Source organism: Marmota monax, unplaced genomic scaffold (assembly GCF_021218885.2).
Source record: "Marmota monax isolate L192 unplaced genomic scaffold, Marmota_monax_Labrador192_F-V1.1 WCK01_AAM20220418_F8-fsc00186, whole genome shotgun sequence".
Lineage (NCBI taxonomy): Eukaryota > Metazoa > Chordata > Mammalia > Rodentia > Sciuridae > Marmota > Marmota monax.
The window spans coordinates 979526-996279 of NW_026694725.1; the positions used below are offsets into that span (position 1 = coordinate 979526).

The 16754-nt window shown below is 42.8% G+C and overlaps 1 protein-coding gene across 1 annotated transcript in view; it reads right to left on the reverse strand.

Annotated features, from left to right (window-relative positions):
* Ano2 (anoctamin 2) overlaps positions 1 to 16754 on the reverse strand; it is a 331888-nt gene that overhangs the window by 7574 nt on the left and 307560 nt on the right. The window contains exons 21-23 of the mRNA XM_046424146.1: positions 7819 to 7971; positions 7406 to 7458; positions 5325 to 5506 (exon numbers count right to left, since the gene is read on the reverse strand). Coding sequence (XP_046280102.1) covers positions 5325 to 5506; positions 7406 to 7458; positions 7819 to 7971 — 388 coding nt within the window. The remainder of the gene's footprint in view (positions 1 to 5324; positions 5507 to 7405; positions 7459 to 7818; positions 7972 to 16754) is intronic.

The following is a 16754-nucleotide window of genomic DNA, read 5'->3' on the forward strand; positions in this document are numbered from 1 at the left end:
GTTCTCTCAGCCCAACCATAAATAAATGAACATGTGTATGCATGTGTATATGTGCTCAATATTAAAGGAAGCAACATTACCTTTTCATAAGACAATACGATGAATTCTGAATGTGATTTTTAGAGTCTTCAAAGGAAAATGGACACATGAGTTCTCCTGGGAGATGACTGAGGAGAGAACTAAGAAAAGAACTTTTTCTTTTACGTATATGTATGTGTATATACAATATGTCATATTGTAAAACAAGCCTGCTATACAATATTTTAAAGGAATCTTTGGAAATTATTTTAAGGCCCTCTCTATTACAGATGAGGAAACTGAAGTACAGAGAGGGAAGAGAGACTACTGGCTCAGATGTCCCCATTCCCAACCTCATCCTCATCTGCAAGACGACCAGTGACTCTGACATCTGCCACAGTCATCAAAATACAAAAATCACTGTGAACAAGGAAGGAGCCAAAGCCAGACACTAAGAGTTTGGTCATCAACCATCGGTAATGGCTTTTCTTTTTAAACGAGGTGTTGGTTATATAATGAATCAGTTAGTAAATGCCTTTCTCAACTCTGAACAGTGGTACATAAGGAAATTTTTAAAATATCCCCACTGGAAATGAATGTCATGTTAATGCTGAATACAATTACATACAAAATTTTCATACCATCTGAGTTACTTAAAACTGCCTTCTGAAACTGGCATTTTAGCAAAGGAAAATGGTACAGACAATTAGGAACTAATGAGAACCATGCCAATCCAGTGGTTGGTAAAGATCAGGAAAACCAACACCTGGAAAAGTTGACTCTCCCTCTGGTGTCAGTATGGAACAGATGTGAAGAAACCATGGCCTGGAAAGGAACTCACCTCTTCAAAGACTTTTCACAGGACCTTGGAATATGGAAGTACTTAGGACCTGGAGAAAAATCTGGCAGGACCACCTGAGGATGCTGTTTCTGGATGTTCAACACCTCCAAACAGACCCTGTGGGTTGATCATGCCCATGTGGGCTCCTTGAGTTCTGTTCTGGGACCAGATCCCTGGCCATGCCCTGCCCAGGCGAGCTCTTTGCACCCTTCCAGCTGAGCCAGGAACTAAGCTGGCATCCATCCTCCAAGATGTGGTGGCTCTGTCAAATGGTCACTAATCATACCTATAGTGTGATGTTACAATACTGTTTACAAAGCAGCCCTGCAGGAGAAGGGCTGAGGCAAGCATCACTCTAAGAATTCTGGGAATACAATCTCAAAATCTAAAATGGGCAGCCAGAGACTCATCCTAACTTTTATTGACATTGTTAAGATACCTCTATCCCTAGTGTGGTTGGGTTAAAGCCCAAGACCTCAGTTTTATTCAACTACATTTACCTTTAGAGATCATTGAAAGCTAAGAATAAGAAAGGTCATCATGTTCCCAACACTATTTGCCAGAAAATCAGGACGAACTTCGCTTCCCACCATGAAAGAAATGATAAAAACCAGCTCTTGGGGCAAGCTGTAGTGTTGTCTCTGATTTTTCATAGCATTTCTCTGTCATAGTCCTTTTTTTTCTTTTTTATCTTGGAGTAGTGGATAGGACCCCATGAGGTTGAGATTTCCCATCAACAATCTTATTGATCTAGGAATTGTAGCCTCCAAGTATACTTATTTGATATATTGTAAATTAAGTGCTGACCCCATTCTCTGAACATCTGCTTACACTTTATTTTTAACTCTTTATTTTTATTTTCATTAGAATCCGATAGCCTTCAAACTATGGATAGAGAGAAAACATTCAGGAAAATTCTATCTCATCACTGTTCTCTTAAACCCCTCTGTGGGACCCCATGGCCCTAGACACTCCACACACCTCAAAGTGACCACCATATTCTTGATCTAGTGTTCTTCCAATTTTTCCTCCTCACTCTAGCCCTTCTCTCTGCAATAGTGTTCTCCCTGGACTTCCTTTGATGCCTGAACCCCCACTTTGTGCCCCATTCTCCACCACTCTCACCCCCACCCTTCTCCACCAACCAGATGCCTTGCTCATATGAATTAGGAGCTCTGGCCATGCTTGTATTCCTCACCCTTCAACTCCCCTCTCCCTTGAAACTTCCCCTGAATGCTTAAGTGCTTAAATCTGGATTGGGTCAGTGGCTCCTCCTCAGGACTCACACAGCTCCCTGCACTCCATTGCAAATTATTAAAGCTATATTTTAATTGCTTGTTTACCTACCTACTCATCTGCTTCCTGACTTATTAAGAGAAGCAGCATGTCCTGTTCTCTATTAACTAAGGTCCCCCCCTCAATATCTGCATAATAAACCTATAATCCTCACTGGTACTAAGAGTAAGAAATATAATGAATGCTCCCAAAGTCACATTGGTTTGATTTTAGGATGATTTACTTTCTGCAGATAAACTTTCTTGGCAGAAACATAGAATTAAAGTGCACTTCCTATGCATGTACCCACTGATAATTCTGCCACTCAGTGGCAGATTTTTTTTTTTTTTTTTTTTGTAAATGGATAAGAGACCAGCCCTGATCCCAGCTACTTGCATCTACTTGCATGGAAAAAATGGAGACAGACTATCACAGCTTCACACAGGGCTGTAAATCCAGTGACCTAAAGGCAAATTCAAGAGCAGTTCACATGTACCAATAGTGCCTGGTATCCTGGGCATTTGTTGTTAGGGCTGAGTAGTAGTGCCTATCAATCTTGATTTCTCACTAGAGTGGATACAATTCATAGTGAGCTTGAAAATGCAATTGACATTGACTGAAGTAGAGTTGGGAGATAGATTCAATTTGAGCCTACCCATCTGAATAAAGCCTTGTCTAAAATTAGACCTTCCCTCAACTTTCAGTATGGGGGCCATTAAAGTCCCTTCTTGTTCAAGCCAATTTAAAGCACTGATGAATCTGGAAAACACATTCATAAGGGCTACTTAGAGATCTGATGGTCAGAGGGAAGGCACAATCCTATAGGTCCCTATGGCAGATACGTTCTTCCAGTCCAACTAAGGAAACAGTGTTAGCCTTGCTTCCCCCCACGAGGCCCACTGAGCTTTTTCCCACCACACATGGGAGTGGAGGCCTGTACTCCTGGACAGATGTCTTTAGGATCTGTTGCTAGAAACTTCTGTCTTAGAGAACTTCTCAGCTTTCTAAACCTCAGTTTCTTTCTTTCTTTTTCTTTTTTTTTTTTGTAGAATGAGGAGCTTCAATGAGGTAATCTCTGGGTTCACTTCCAGTTATGAAATGATTCTGTAATTCTCACTATTTGTGCCTGTTTGTTTAGTTAGTGTAAATCTGTTGATTTATTTCATAATCCAGATGCTATTGGAAGATAGCACTGGCACAGACACTCTGTATTATGAAATTAGGCCTTTGGATCTGCAGACCAGCACCATGGACAGACAGTCTGGTATGCCAGCCAGGTAGAGGAGTGACCCCTGGGTAGTGCAGAGTCTGAATTTGCCAGCAATAGGACTTTAGTCCAAGAATTACTCTTTGTAGTCCCAGATGTGAAAAAAAAATCTGAAACATCTAGGCTGATATAAATTGATGAATAAATTTATGTATCTGTTATTAGATCTCGTCCCTAATTTTTCATATTGGTTGGCTAGAGTAAACCCTGAAGTTAATGTGCTTGAGACCAAGATGTTCTTTTATTTAAATCATAGATTGGTAAGGTTGTTTAACCCAGACATCCATCTGAATCAGAAAGACCAAATCATTTTCTTTTTGTGTTCTCCAACTCAGAATATGAACCTAAGCAGCAGCCTCAAAAATGGTGGGCCTTGGGTCCCATGTGTCCTAGGTGGGAAAACAAGACAGACATGCTGGGTCACCACTGCTGCAAACATTACAGAAAACACTCTTTTTCAGTGGAGGCACCAGCAGCTTTTACATGAGACACTACTGGGGTCTTAGGAAGACAATGGTTCCAGAGGCTCTTTTCTTGGGCTTTTTTGTTGTTGTTGTTGTTGTTACTATTATTTTTTAAATATATGCAATATGATCTTTGCTCCATGGCTTCAATGATCCCTGTGTGATGGATTTCAGTCACCTCTCCAGAATTCAGCTTAGTGTGGTCAGGAATTAGGATTGACCTCTTGGACTTCATACCATGTTTTAAATTAAACAGGACTGAAATCAAATCCATCATTTGTACAGTAAGATTAGATTCTCATTAGACATGGTGACACACGCCTGTAATCTCAGCAGCTCAGGAGGCTGAGGCAGGAGGATCACAAATTCAAAGCCAGCCTCAGCAACTTAGTGAGGCCCTAAGCAATTAATGAGACCCTGTCTCAAAATAAAAACAAAAATGGGGTGGGGATGTGGTTCAGTGGTTAAGTGCTTCTGGCTTCAATCCCTGGAGGGGAAGAGGGAGGGGGAGGGGGAGGGAGGAGGAGGAGGAGACATTTTCCCTATCCCAGTCAATGAACCCACAATTTCCTGGTTGTATGGCCTCATCACAGATTTTTGAGATATCCTTAAGTCAACCCCTCTCCATAACTGTTGTCACCAGGTTTGTGGTGTATCATATGAAATAGCTCACCTTTCTCCTTTTTTAAAATTATTTCCACCACCTGTTCTATGCTTTAAACAGTTTATGTCTAAATGATGTGGCCACTCAGTTGTTCTCCTTGAATTCTCAGCTCTAGCCCATCTTCCTCTTTGAAAGCAGATCAATTTTCCTAAAACTGCCCTTCATCCCATCATTCATGACCTCATATTAAAATTCCTGTCATATTTCAAGACTTCCCGTTACAGATTTCATCCTATCCAAATTCAACAAGGATTTGACTCATACACTATCCTAGGAGTTTCCACATATGCTGTATTTCCTATGTTACATTATTATCTTCCAAACATCCTCATTACTAACTATATTGCTTAGCCCCTAAGTGATTGTCTAATAGCCCCCACCACCATGTTTTGGCCAGTGCTAGAATATTCTCCCTTTCTATCCTACAAATCCCAGCAGCCCTTCCAGGAAGCCTACATTTTCCATTATAGTCCCCAGTAATCTCCCTAACCTCTGAACACTCACAGCACTCATTGTCCATACTGCCTGTGATTCCATATAATTACTGACCAACCTGCCATTTCCAAATTCTTGATGAGGAGGACACAGTTAAATAGTTCGTGGTCTGCTGAATGGTGTCTAGCAAAAGGCACTCAATAAATATTTTCTGATCAATTCAAACTGATTTGTAAATTACTGGTGGGGAGGAACAGGAGACGCAAGCAGGGAGAATGATGTAATTCCAGGTCATCCAGGTAATTAGCTGAATCTATTGCTCCTGGTCTTTTGGGGCCCTCCTCCTCAGGATGAATTTACCTGCAGAACTGAACCTCCTGGTCGAAATGTGAGTTTTCTGGCTGCGTTCCCTCCTTCAGCTGGCTGACGTTGAAAAAGGAGAGGGTGTGGTTCACAAAGCCGTGCAGAGTCCCATTATGACTATAGGAATACTGGTACACGAGGCGGGGGATAAAGTCAGAGGTAACAGCGATGACAAAAGCCTACAGGACGGAACCACAAGCACTGAGGAATAGTCAGGGTGGATGCTGTCTGGATGGCACAGGGCCCATGTGACTGTGCAATTGTCTGCTTCTGGGCTCTCCTTTAAGAGGTGCAGCATGCTCAGGTGCCTGTCCCTGAGCTCATGTGGCTGACACACCTGGCTTTTCCATCTCTGATAAGCACAAGTAAATCCACCTGATAGTGGCTATCAAGAGGGTGAATTACAACTACAGTAGCAAAGGATTCAAGGCCAGACTGAGCCGTTGGGTGCTGGAAGCATTAATCCACCTCTGAGATGTTTGAATTGACATTGGCCAAGCCAAAACATGGTGCAAGATATTCTAAGAAAGTCACCCTTCATGATGGGAGAGCCACTTCAATGCAGTGAACCAGGAAGCTGGATGGCCAGGTATGTCTGCCCTGAGGGACACCAGAGAGCCAGGAGCATGATTCCTCTGTTTCCTCAATATGACTATTATCTCTAAACACTTCATAGCACACAATGCAATAGAAGTCGGTTTTTATCCGTTTTACTTAGAGAAAGTAAGATCCAGAGGGGGAGGATAGGTCCTGCTAGAGCTATACACACCTAATGTGGCATCTGGCATATCTAAGTGCTCTATAAATGTCTATGAAGCAAACCAAATGACAAATGAATGATTGCATGTTTGAACATGGAGGTACTTTCTGCAAAGAAAATCTTAAATCTTTTTGGCAGGTGTTTATATTGCATTCTGCACCAACAATTAAGGTCCCTTTAAAAATGTAGTTTAGATATTGTTTTCTCAATGTATATGTGAGTGTGGATGGTTGTGACCAGATTTGAGAAGGAATAACACATTTATAATAATCAGAGCTACAACTTACTGAGCACTTGTTTATGGCTTCTCTTTATCTTATTTAATTTCCAGAACGATCCTATTTTGTGGGTACTATTCTGATGTACCAATTTACAGATAAGTAAACAAGCCTTAGAGAAGCCAGGGGAATAAAATTTCACATCATTTTGTACTATAGATAGTTAATACTAAGGGCTTCTATTCTAGTGGACACAATTGCACAACTGCAGACCTGTCTTCCAAATTGTAGTTTATTTCTAAGGTTCAAGATGTCTGCAAACATTCAAAATGCACTGGGCTGATTTTCTCTGCCTCTCCTTGCACATCTCTTATTATTTTCCTGTGTTCTTAGCAGGAACCAGGTTAAAGCCAGAGTCAATGTTTCTCTCCCAAGGCAATAGTGGCTTTCTTGACATGCAGCAAGCTGGCTGATATTTTCTTGGGAGGTGGAACAGGAGGCCCTGCCTGGCCACCATCCATCCAGAATGCGAAAGCAGAGGGGCTGTTGGATGGGGCCCAGCAGGATTTCCTCTGCAGTGTGGACATGTCTGGCAAGGCAGTTAAGGAGGTCACAACAGGTAGGACCCCTCTCCTTCCAGGGCCTATCTTAATCTACGCAGTGCCATAGTCCATGGGGATAATTAATTGACAGTTCAGAGGAACAGTAATTAGGAATTGCAGCCTGGGCAATACTCCAGGTATTGTTTAACTCAGGAGTAGAAAAAGAAAGGAAAGAGATGGATAGATATGTAGAATTCTTTCCTCATTATTCTTGGCTCTGAGAAAAGATCTGATTTTGACTCTTAAGGCCAAGGTATATATTCTAATGGGTAATCACCTTTCTCTTAGTGAAATTAAAAAAGAAATGGCTCAGCTCTGGTGACAGTCTTCTGGTTAACTAAAAGTTAAAAGTTACCATTAACCAGGAGACTGTCTATGAAATAAAGTTGCAAATGGAAAAGGCTGGGAGGAAACACAGGCTGGTTTCCTGCTTTGAAGACCTCAGCTCATTTGAAAGAGCCTCCCACAGAGCCAGGGGTCCTCATTAAATGCACTTACATTGATGATAACAGAGAACTTGCCAATTCCGGAGAGAATGTCAAACCAAATTCCTAAAAGACAGAAAGAAGGGTGTCTGTCTCACTCCCACCCTTGGCCCAGAGATGACAAGGCTGCAGCTTAGGGTGACGTTTTACAGGCAAGCCACCAGGGGAGGTTTGCAGGGCCCCCAAGGAGTGGGTTTGTCTGGGAAGGCTTAGGTGTCCCACTGTCTGGAAGTTTGGGGGATCGCTGGGGTGGATAATAGGGTCTGCAAAGACCTCCCTGCATCCAAGGATGTATAGATGAGAACCTGGAAGGGCGAAGAGGCAAGGGCTTTGCCCAACCTTCTTATTCCTGACACGTGAGGGTGGAGGCTGCAGCCACAGGCAGGGGGAGCTGGACCTGCGGTGGCCCCTTTGCCAGACACATACCAATGTCTTTGGTTCTCACAGCGTCTGGCCGTCTCAGCTCCGTAACAAACTTCTTTGCATCCAGTCGCACTTCAATGACATTGTTGAGGAGGGCAAACACAGGTGCCAAGGGAAAGGAGGCCACAAAGAGGGTGACGAAACCAAACTGGATGACTAGGAGAGAGAACATCATGACCAGCTTCACCAGTGAGAAGCAGAACCCCTGCACTACGGCCCGTGTGCTCTCTTACCAGGGCCTCCCCTTTTCTCCTGTACCACACTTAAACAGTACTTTCTTCTCAATACCTGCACCCCAAGGCTCACTACTGTCACTTGAGCAAAGCTCTGGTATTGCCAAGGAAAAGTCCTGACTCTCCTATCTGCCACCCTTCACCTCCAGGCACGAAGCCTACTCACCTCTCTCGGGTGGGCAAACTTACTCAGCAAAGAGCCAGAGAGTTAATATTTGGGGATTTGGGGCCGTATGCTCTTGTCACAATGATTTTCCTCGGCCACGGTAGAGTAAAAGCTACCATAGACAACATGCAAATGCATGGACTTGGCTGTGTTCCAATAAAACTTTATTTACAAAAGCAGAAAATAAAGCAGGCTGGATCTGGCCTTCGGACCGTAGCTTGCCAATTCTTGAGATAACTTAAAACAACACCTCCCAAATGTGGGCTCTTTTTCCATACCTATAGTCCCTGCCTTTGTTTAGTAAGTTTTGTTCATTCATCACACATTTATTGGGAGCTCGCTAAATGCCAGGCACTGTGCCAACTATTTAAGAAGGCAAAGGTCTGGTTCTGCCTTTGAGGAGCTGGGTTTAGAGGGGGAGAGAGAAATATACACAAATATGTGCAACAGGATATTTTTGTACTTCTTTAAAAAAATGTGTTACAAGAAAGAAAAATGTACCAGAGGACAGAGGAGAACCTAGGGAGCCAAGTTCTAGTCTGCTCAGGGTGGGGACTAAGGAAACTGTCCATGCATGGTATCTAAGCACCATCTCTAAGGACACCATCTTCTTGTGGTATGCAGGAAGACTGACTTGCAGAGAGCATTCCAAGCCATAGCAGCAATGTGAGCAGCGCTGTCAAGTGGTAGCCTAAGAGAGTCTGATGGCCAGCAGGTGTCTAGGCCCTGCCTGGAACTTCTTGTTTTCCTTGCTGTCAGTCTTCCCCAGCTCCCAGCCTGCAACCCTTGTGCTCTCTCACCTAAGTTACTCATAAAAAAATTTCCCTGGGTCTTCTCTATTTACTGAATATAACCCATATTCCTTATCTTGGCATACAGCACTTAGGGTCTGCTCCCAACCTGCTGCTTTAGCCTTATCTCTGAAATCTCTCCCATAGTGATCCTCCTCCTGCTTCGAATCCTCTGAACTTCTCACTCTAGAATTTTCCCTGATGCACAGGCCCTTCTGTTCTTGTGTACCCAGCACCCATTCTCTACTTGGCAGACTCCTATGCATCCCCAAGACCGCTCCAATGCCACCTGCCTGGTGAAGCCCATTACTCCCTCCTCTGAACACTCTCTGTCCTGTGTTCAGGCCTCTGCTGCAGCCACCACTGAGTGCTGTACCTGACAAACTCACATGTCTATTTTTTCCTCTGTGGTAAGGCAAGGGCTCTGTCTATTCCAGGGCTGAGTACATATTTGCTGAAGAAAACAGCCCTGAGTCTCAGGAAAGTCAAAGTTTAACTGAACTTTTCTACATACTGAGGGCAAGTTATTAAACTTTCTATGCCTTATTATAGCAATTGTAAATTGAAGATAATAAAGTAAAAATAACCACCTAAGAGATTTCTCATAAGGATAAATAATATTAAATATGTAAAGTGTTTAGAACAATGTCTGAGACCTAATAATTGTTCAATAAATATTATGTATTATGTCTAATTTTATTCTTATGGGAATAAATATCAACATGTACATATGGCAGCAATGTATACTGTGTACACATATATGCTAAACAGATGTAAGGTTTTAAGCATAGAATGAAAGTCAGGAGACCTGAATTCTGGACCCAGATGTTTTCTAATGAGCCATAGGCCTTTGGTCAGACCCTTCTGTTTTGGTGGTATTGGCATTTTCATTGGTAAATTGAAGGGACTAATTTAAACTCCCTACTGGTCTGATTTGTTTTGATGCTGTGATACTTGTCCTCCCAGACAAGCTTTAAGATTCTAGGATATTCAAATAAAGAATGAAAAACCAAGACATATATATATATATATATATATATATATATATATATATACAAAAAAATGTATGTGTGTGTGTGTGTGTGTGTGTCCATATACATGCAAAAGAATAAGCCAACTGCAACAGAAATTTCAAGAAAAAATACACGTGGGAACCAGGCATGGTGGCGCATGCCTCTAACCCTTGCTACTTGGGAGGCCAAAGCAGGAGGATCACAAATTTGAGGCCAGCCTGGATGAATAGTGAGACACTGTCTCAAAATATAAAATAACAATTTAAAAGGGCTGGGGAGGTATGTAGTTCAGTGGTAGAGCACTTGGCTAGCATGCGTAAGGGCTCTGTATTGCAAAGAAAATAAAGAGAGAGAATATACACAGGAAACAGACTAATTTCTTTTGATGTGGCCATTTTCTAGGCTCACAGATGTGAGTCAGCATTCTTGCTAATACAACACTGTCCTCTGCCATTGTCCCTGGGGCCCAGTGGATTCTCAGCAGGCTCTAGGAAGCCAGCAGGAATCATTCAGTGGCAAGACACTTACACTAGAAGGCTCAGATTTATCAAGTTTGGGCCTTTGGGATAAGTACTTGGCTAGCTGGTTGGCAAATAGGAATGGAACGAGCTCCCAGATCCAGTTCAAAAATGTAGGTTCAATTGTACCTTTTAAATGAGGTTGTGCTGAGCGATTCACTTTGGAGTGAGGGCTAGGGATAAGGGCAGAGGAGGTGAAGGGGGTGGAATTAGGAAAGCAGAACAGATGTTGGACTGGTTTTCTAAACCTGTATTTTAGTACATAAATGGATGTATCTTTACTTATGGAGCTCAAAGTTGGTCTCCTTGATTCTAATGAACTCAGTTTAAGAAGGCAAATAATCTTATCACAAATTATTTCCTCCAGCAGAACTATGTAAACTCTTCAAAGTCTTAGTAAGAGTTTGGCAAGGAGACTGGTGGGAATGGAAAGGGTAGTTTACTTCTGAGTGACTGCAATGTATACAGTATGCCCTCACCACACTCAGGCAAATAGCACTCAGCAATCTAATGTTCTGCTAGGTGTTGTGGGGTGGCACGCACCTGTAATTCCAGTTAGTTGGAAGGCTGAGACAGAAGGACTGCAAGTCCAAGGCCAGTCTGGGCAACTTAGTGAGACCTTGTCTCAAAATTAAAATTTTAAAAGGGCTGCAGCCAAGCTCAGTAGTGTCACCTATAATCCCAACAACTTGTGAGGCTGAAGCAGAAGTATAACAAGTTTGAGGCCAGACTTGCAGTTTCACAAGACCCTAATAAGCAAGTCAGTGAGACCCTTCTTCAAAATAAATAAACAAAAAGGGGTGGGGATGTAGCTCATTGGTCAAGTGCTCCTGGGTTCAACCCCAAATTAAAGAAAAAAAGAAAGAAAATACAAGAAAAAAAAAAGAAGAGAAATCCAACATCCTTCCAGGATTTGGGGAAAATGGTACTTTTCATTATCGCTTCTCTCCTATGAACTCCAGAGGCAGTGACAAACTGCTGTCCTATAAGGATGCCCATTGCTTTTTACCTTCCCAAACTCTCCAGACACAAGCTCTCTGTTGTTCTTCCTCTCTAAACACAATCATCTTCCAGAGCTCTCTCAGAACTCTCTAATAGTTCCTTTCATTTATTCTATTCCCATAACTAAACATCTCATGTTCTTCCCTATGTCACGTAAGTCTATGTGGTCAGCCCTGGACAACCTCAGGAGCAAAGGCCAGCAATGCTGGACCTGCAGTGAGAGAATACTCCTGTTCCCTCTTCTTCTGGGACCCTGGGGTATCCTGGGCCAAGAAAAGCTCTTCTCTGCAGATGCACTACTGCTGCAGGCTGCCTGCTCAGACGGGGTACCCTGAGCATTTCCAGGATTCAATCCAAAGAGGCAGAAACAAACAACAAGCTTTGTTTTAATCTTCAGGAGAAAAAATATATATAAAACCATAATCTTCCAGCATGTGAATGCCAAATCCAAGACTTGATCTTTTCAGTCAAAGGTCTGAAATACTGTATCAGATGGGAATCCTTCTGGGTTCATTTCACAGGACACAGTGATACCAGCCTTCATCAACTCTAAGGTTTGTTTCTAAAAACAGCAAGTCTCCATTAGGATAAGAGCAACACCGGAAATCCTCCGTGTGCTGCATAATAGAAGCCAGGCTGCCTTGACCAATAACAGATTAAACCTGGCCAAGACAATTAGGGAAGAATCCATAAGTTGATTTAGTTGATTTTCAACTAAATCTGCACAAAGCCTGTTGTAAAGTGCTGCAGAAATGTTAAATTGGAAGCACAAAAGCTGAAAATATTTCTGGGCATAAACTCCTTTGGTTTTCTCTTCTCACACTCCAGCAGCCAAGAACCTTCTAAAATAACCACCAGTCCTACACCGCCTGATGCTCGAGGCAATTAAAATCCTGAGTGATTACCTGGTCTTAGGTTAAAATAACGAGGAGGAGTGGATTAAACTAAATGGACAGCAAGGACATTCCAGGACAGTCTCCTTAGAGAAGGAAAAGAGTAGAGAAGGACAGGGCTGGTGAAAGATGTTGATGGGACAAAGCTCTGATTTTTCCTCATTTACTTAAAATTCTTCAATGAAAATATCTACTCTTCATTCAATTCATTCTCTCTCTCTCTCTCTCTCTCTCTCTCTCTCTCACACACACACACACACACACACACACACGACTCAGGGCTCATCTCTTCCTTCCCATAATGCATTGCAAATGCCTCTCTGTTTCTGTGACCTGCTCTCCGGATGATCAGCCCAATGACACCAGGGGCCGTGTTTGACCTTTTTCTGAGTCCTCATCATCTTCTGCTATGCCTATTACCACAGAAGCAGATGTTTAAAGGACATCTGTCCCATAAATAGGAACTTATTTTTGCCAGGTGTGAAACACACACACACACACACACACACACACAGGTTGAAAACGTAAAATATGTGAATTGAAAGCATTGTATTTAACCAGGATGTGAAGACAGACACATAAAGTCTTCACACCTCCGCACAGTAATTCTCGTTGTTGTAATCTGTACAGATGCTTTAAAGAAAGCTGGAGTAAAAACATTCCAATTCCACTGAAAACCATAACGGCTCTCTTTTATTCTTCTAACTTTCTATAGTTTAGTAAAAGCAACACATTCTGCTTAGAGGGAATGAAAACTCAGACCTAAAAATGCTCCCTTTTGTGAGCCACTAATGAGCAAGGCAAGGGAACAACTGAGGGACACATTGGTGTGAGTTTGTCTCGCTCAGGAGGCAGTTTTTGAAAAGATTCTGCCAGAAACCGTCCATTAATAGAAACACTGGTGGAAAGCACAGCCAGGGCAGGTCATCACTATCTGTTTCATCAGCTCGTATTTCAAGGCTCTACCCAGTGACCTCCTTCTCCTAAAGGCAAGGGATGCCAACTGTGCTCTGCACTGGGAGTCTCTGCCATACAAAAAGAATCCTAAGTGTTGATGGACCATGTCAGTAGAAAGAGAGAGGAAAAGGCATGAGCTATAGTCTCTGCCTAGGCCTCTGTGTCCTGGGAAAACAGGAAATATGAGTCCTCAATACTACTATTCACTCACTCACTCATTCATTCATTCAACAAGCATTAACGGAGCACATTCTACATACTGACTCCATGTCCACTGCTAGGAAACAAAGATTATCAATGCTGTGGCTTGAAGGGGTACCCCAAAGCTCATGTGATAGAACTGAATCTCCTGTGCAACGGTGCTAAGAGGCAGGACTAGTGAAGTGACTAGGTCAAGAGGACTCAGTCCTCAGTGAATGGATTCAGGAGGAGACTTGCTGTGAGAGGGGCTTGTAATAAAAGCCACTGGAGCATCCTCTTGCAATTCTGCCTTCCACAAATGGGTGATGCAGCATGAAAGCCTTCACCACAAACCAGAGCCATTGCTCTAGGACTTCCCAGCCTCTAGAACCATAAGCCAAATAAACTTTTATTGTTTATAAATTTTCCAGTCTCAGGTATTCTGTTACAGCAACACAAAACAGACCAAGACAAATAGATTACTACGTTATCTTTCCAAGAACTCAGAGGATTCAGTGGGGAAGAGAAAATGTAAGCAAACCTTGACAGTGTCATTGAGTTAGAACAATAATGGTGGCATCAACAGGATGTTATGGAGCACTGACAGGAATAACTTGCTCTCACCAGCATATTGTGGAGGCTTTGCAGAATTCATGATCTTTGGACTTGAAGAGCAAGTAAAAGAGGTATGTGAATGTTCACTATATGGTTGGTAGCTAAGATCTTTCCTGCTCCACTAGTCCAAATTCACAGACTACTTAGGAAATAAGGACAATAAGTGGAATTCCCTTTCAATCTGTATGGAGTCACCTGGGGTTTATACAATGGATCGGGCTCCATTCAGAAACCCTGAGAAGTCACAACAGGAAGGGACAGGCTTGAAGCAACAGCTTAAGCACTGAAAGAGGACTGCTTGAAAACCAGTGTGAACACAAGGACAAATCAGCAAGGCGCATTTGGCTCTAGTTTTTCTTCATTTCCTCTGTTCTTAAAGGAGACTTGATCACTACTTTTTACCCGAGCCTTACAACAAGATGAGGGAGAACTGAGTTGGTAAGAGCTACTGATTCACCTTTTTGAGAACAACCTGGTGGATTTCCAGTGAAGGTTTATTAAATGAACAAATGAATGGATGGGCTTTGTCACCCCTGTTTACTTTATCCACCTGCAAGATGAGCATGTGTAGGCCACTGAGACATTTGTCCTTCTTCCCACCCACCCACGTGGACTGTGGTCATGCAGTGAGGGAGGGAGGGGCAAGGAACATAGTCATGATTGGAAAGAAGCATCCAAGCCACAAATCATTACTGAGGACATTTGTTTACTTTATTCCTTATCCTCTACCTCTTCCCAAAATGTTGTGGAAAAGTCAACACAATGAAAATGCAATTGGGTTTATGGAATTTTACAAGAAGGAAAAAGAAGTCCTCAGATGTAAAAGAGGGCAAAACAAATAAGCAGACTCTGGGGATCCATAATGCAGTGATGATGGAGGGACAAAGTTCACCCTGAACTTCCTCATTGTTAGAGGAGAAATGGGAAGGCAGCACAGTTCTCCAAATTAAATTAAAAGAGTGCCTTTCATTCATTCCTCCCTTCACTCACTCACTCACTCACTCACTCACTTCTCCAACACTGACAAGGCATATTCTGCATATCAGGAGCCTTCTGGAGTTCACTGAGGGGCGCCCTATCCAGAGGTAGCCTTGCTTTTTCTCTTAAGCGTGCGTGGGAGGCGGAGCCCCCAGTACAGATAATGCCAATCAATGCTTGGCTCAGAAGCTAAAGGAGACAAATGACCTGGGACTCACCCTACTTCCCAGAAATGTTGGAACAAGACCCTGGATGCTGCCTGAACTGTGTTTAAATGCCATTTGGAGAAGGTGGCAGGTGGCTAATTATCTAGTGGAATGACTCAGTTCATATAAACAGGATGGTTCAGGGAAAGGAATTTCCTGGTTCTTTGAGCCCCTGGCTCATAGCACACACACTTGGAGTTACATGTGACAAAAGATTTGGGCTTTGGTGCTATTGGCTTTGCAGATATTCTGGAATACACTGACATCCAGCCTGGATGTAAATCTGGAAATTACCCAGCATAGTCCTCACCAAAGACGAGTAGAGTTGAAAGGCATCTTGAGTGTCACCTAAGTCATCTCTCCATGGGAAGTGTCAATCCTTTCCCCACTCTTTCTTTGATACGTGGCCACTTTTCACCTAGTCATTTCTAGGGTAGGGTACTCAATGAGCCAGCCCTTTTTATTGTTCTTTATTCTCTTTCTCAGTTGTAAGTCACTGAGACTTTGGGGTACATATTATAAAGCAGTAGTTGTGGACTAATCCATGGGATTATTTTGCCTAAACTTTCTAGATAATTTTACAAGCTCATTAATTGATCATGCTGCTCTTAGGAGAAATCTTAGGAAATCTGCTCTTAGGGGGACAGCATTCCCACAAGCAGTTCAAAACAAGGAGTCTTTGCAGCTTGAGGGGTGGGGTAGACTGTCCCAGTGAAAGCAACACGGCAAGGGGTCTGGAGAACTTTGATGAAAAGTGATGTCTGTGCTTGTCATTTCCTCCTCAGGATCCTCACTATGGAATCATTTGTTCTTTACACTTGCTCAGCAAACATTTAAGGAATATGTACAGTATACCAGACTGTGTGTGTGGGAGGGGTGGAGGTGAATGCTGAGACATAAAATTTGCCCTCCTGAAGCTTCCCTCAGGATTTAGTGACTCTCAGGAAGACAGGCCATCAGTCTTCAGGTGTGAAAAACCGACAATGGTATCATGTATTTATCTGGATAGAAAGGTGATAAAACTTTATCAAGAAATTCATTTGTCACGAAACTCCTCTTATAGGATTACACTCAAGCCTACTTTTTTCTACCGAATTCTGCCTTGTAGGAAAAATCTAACCACTGCACACTGCTTGCAGCTCTTAAAGTAAGAGAAGAATCCTTTCTCCTGGGGCCCTGAGGGAGACCCCCTAGCTGGGCTGTGAGGGGCCTGCAATGATGGAGCTTTGAAGCCCCACAGTGGGGTCAGGGACAATGATGATTAATGCCACAGCCTGCTCCTGGCCAGCATTCTTGCTCCCCTCAGAGATGGGGGATGGGAGGCTACCCTTGAAGTCCTTCTTAGTAAGCTCTTCAGGAAAAGGGTTTGATATTAGAGATTCCCTCG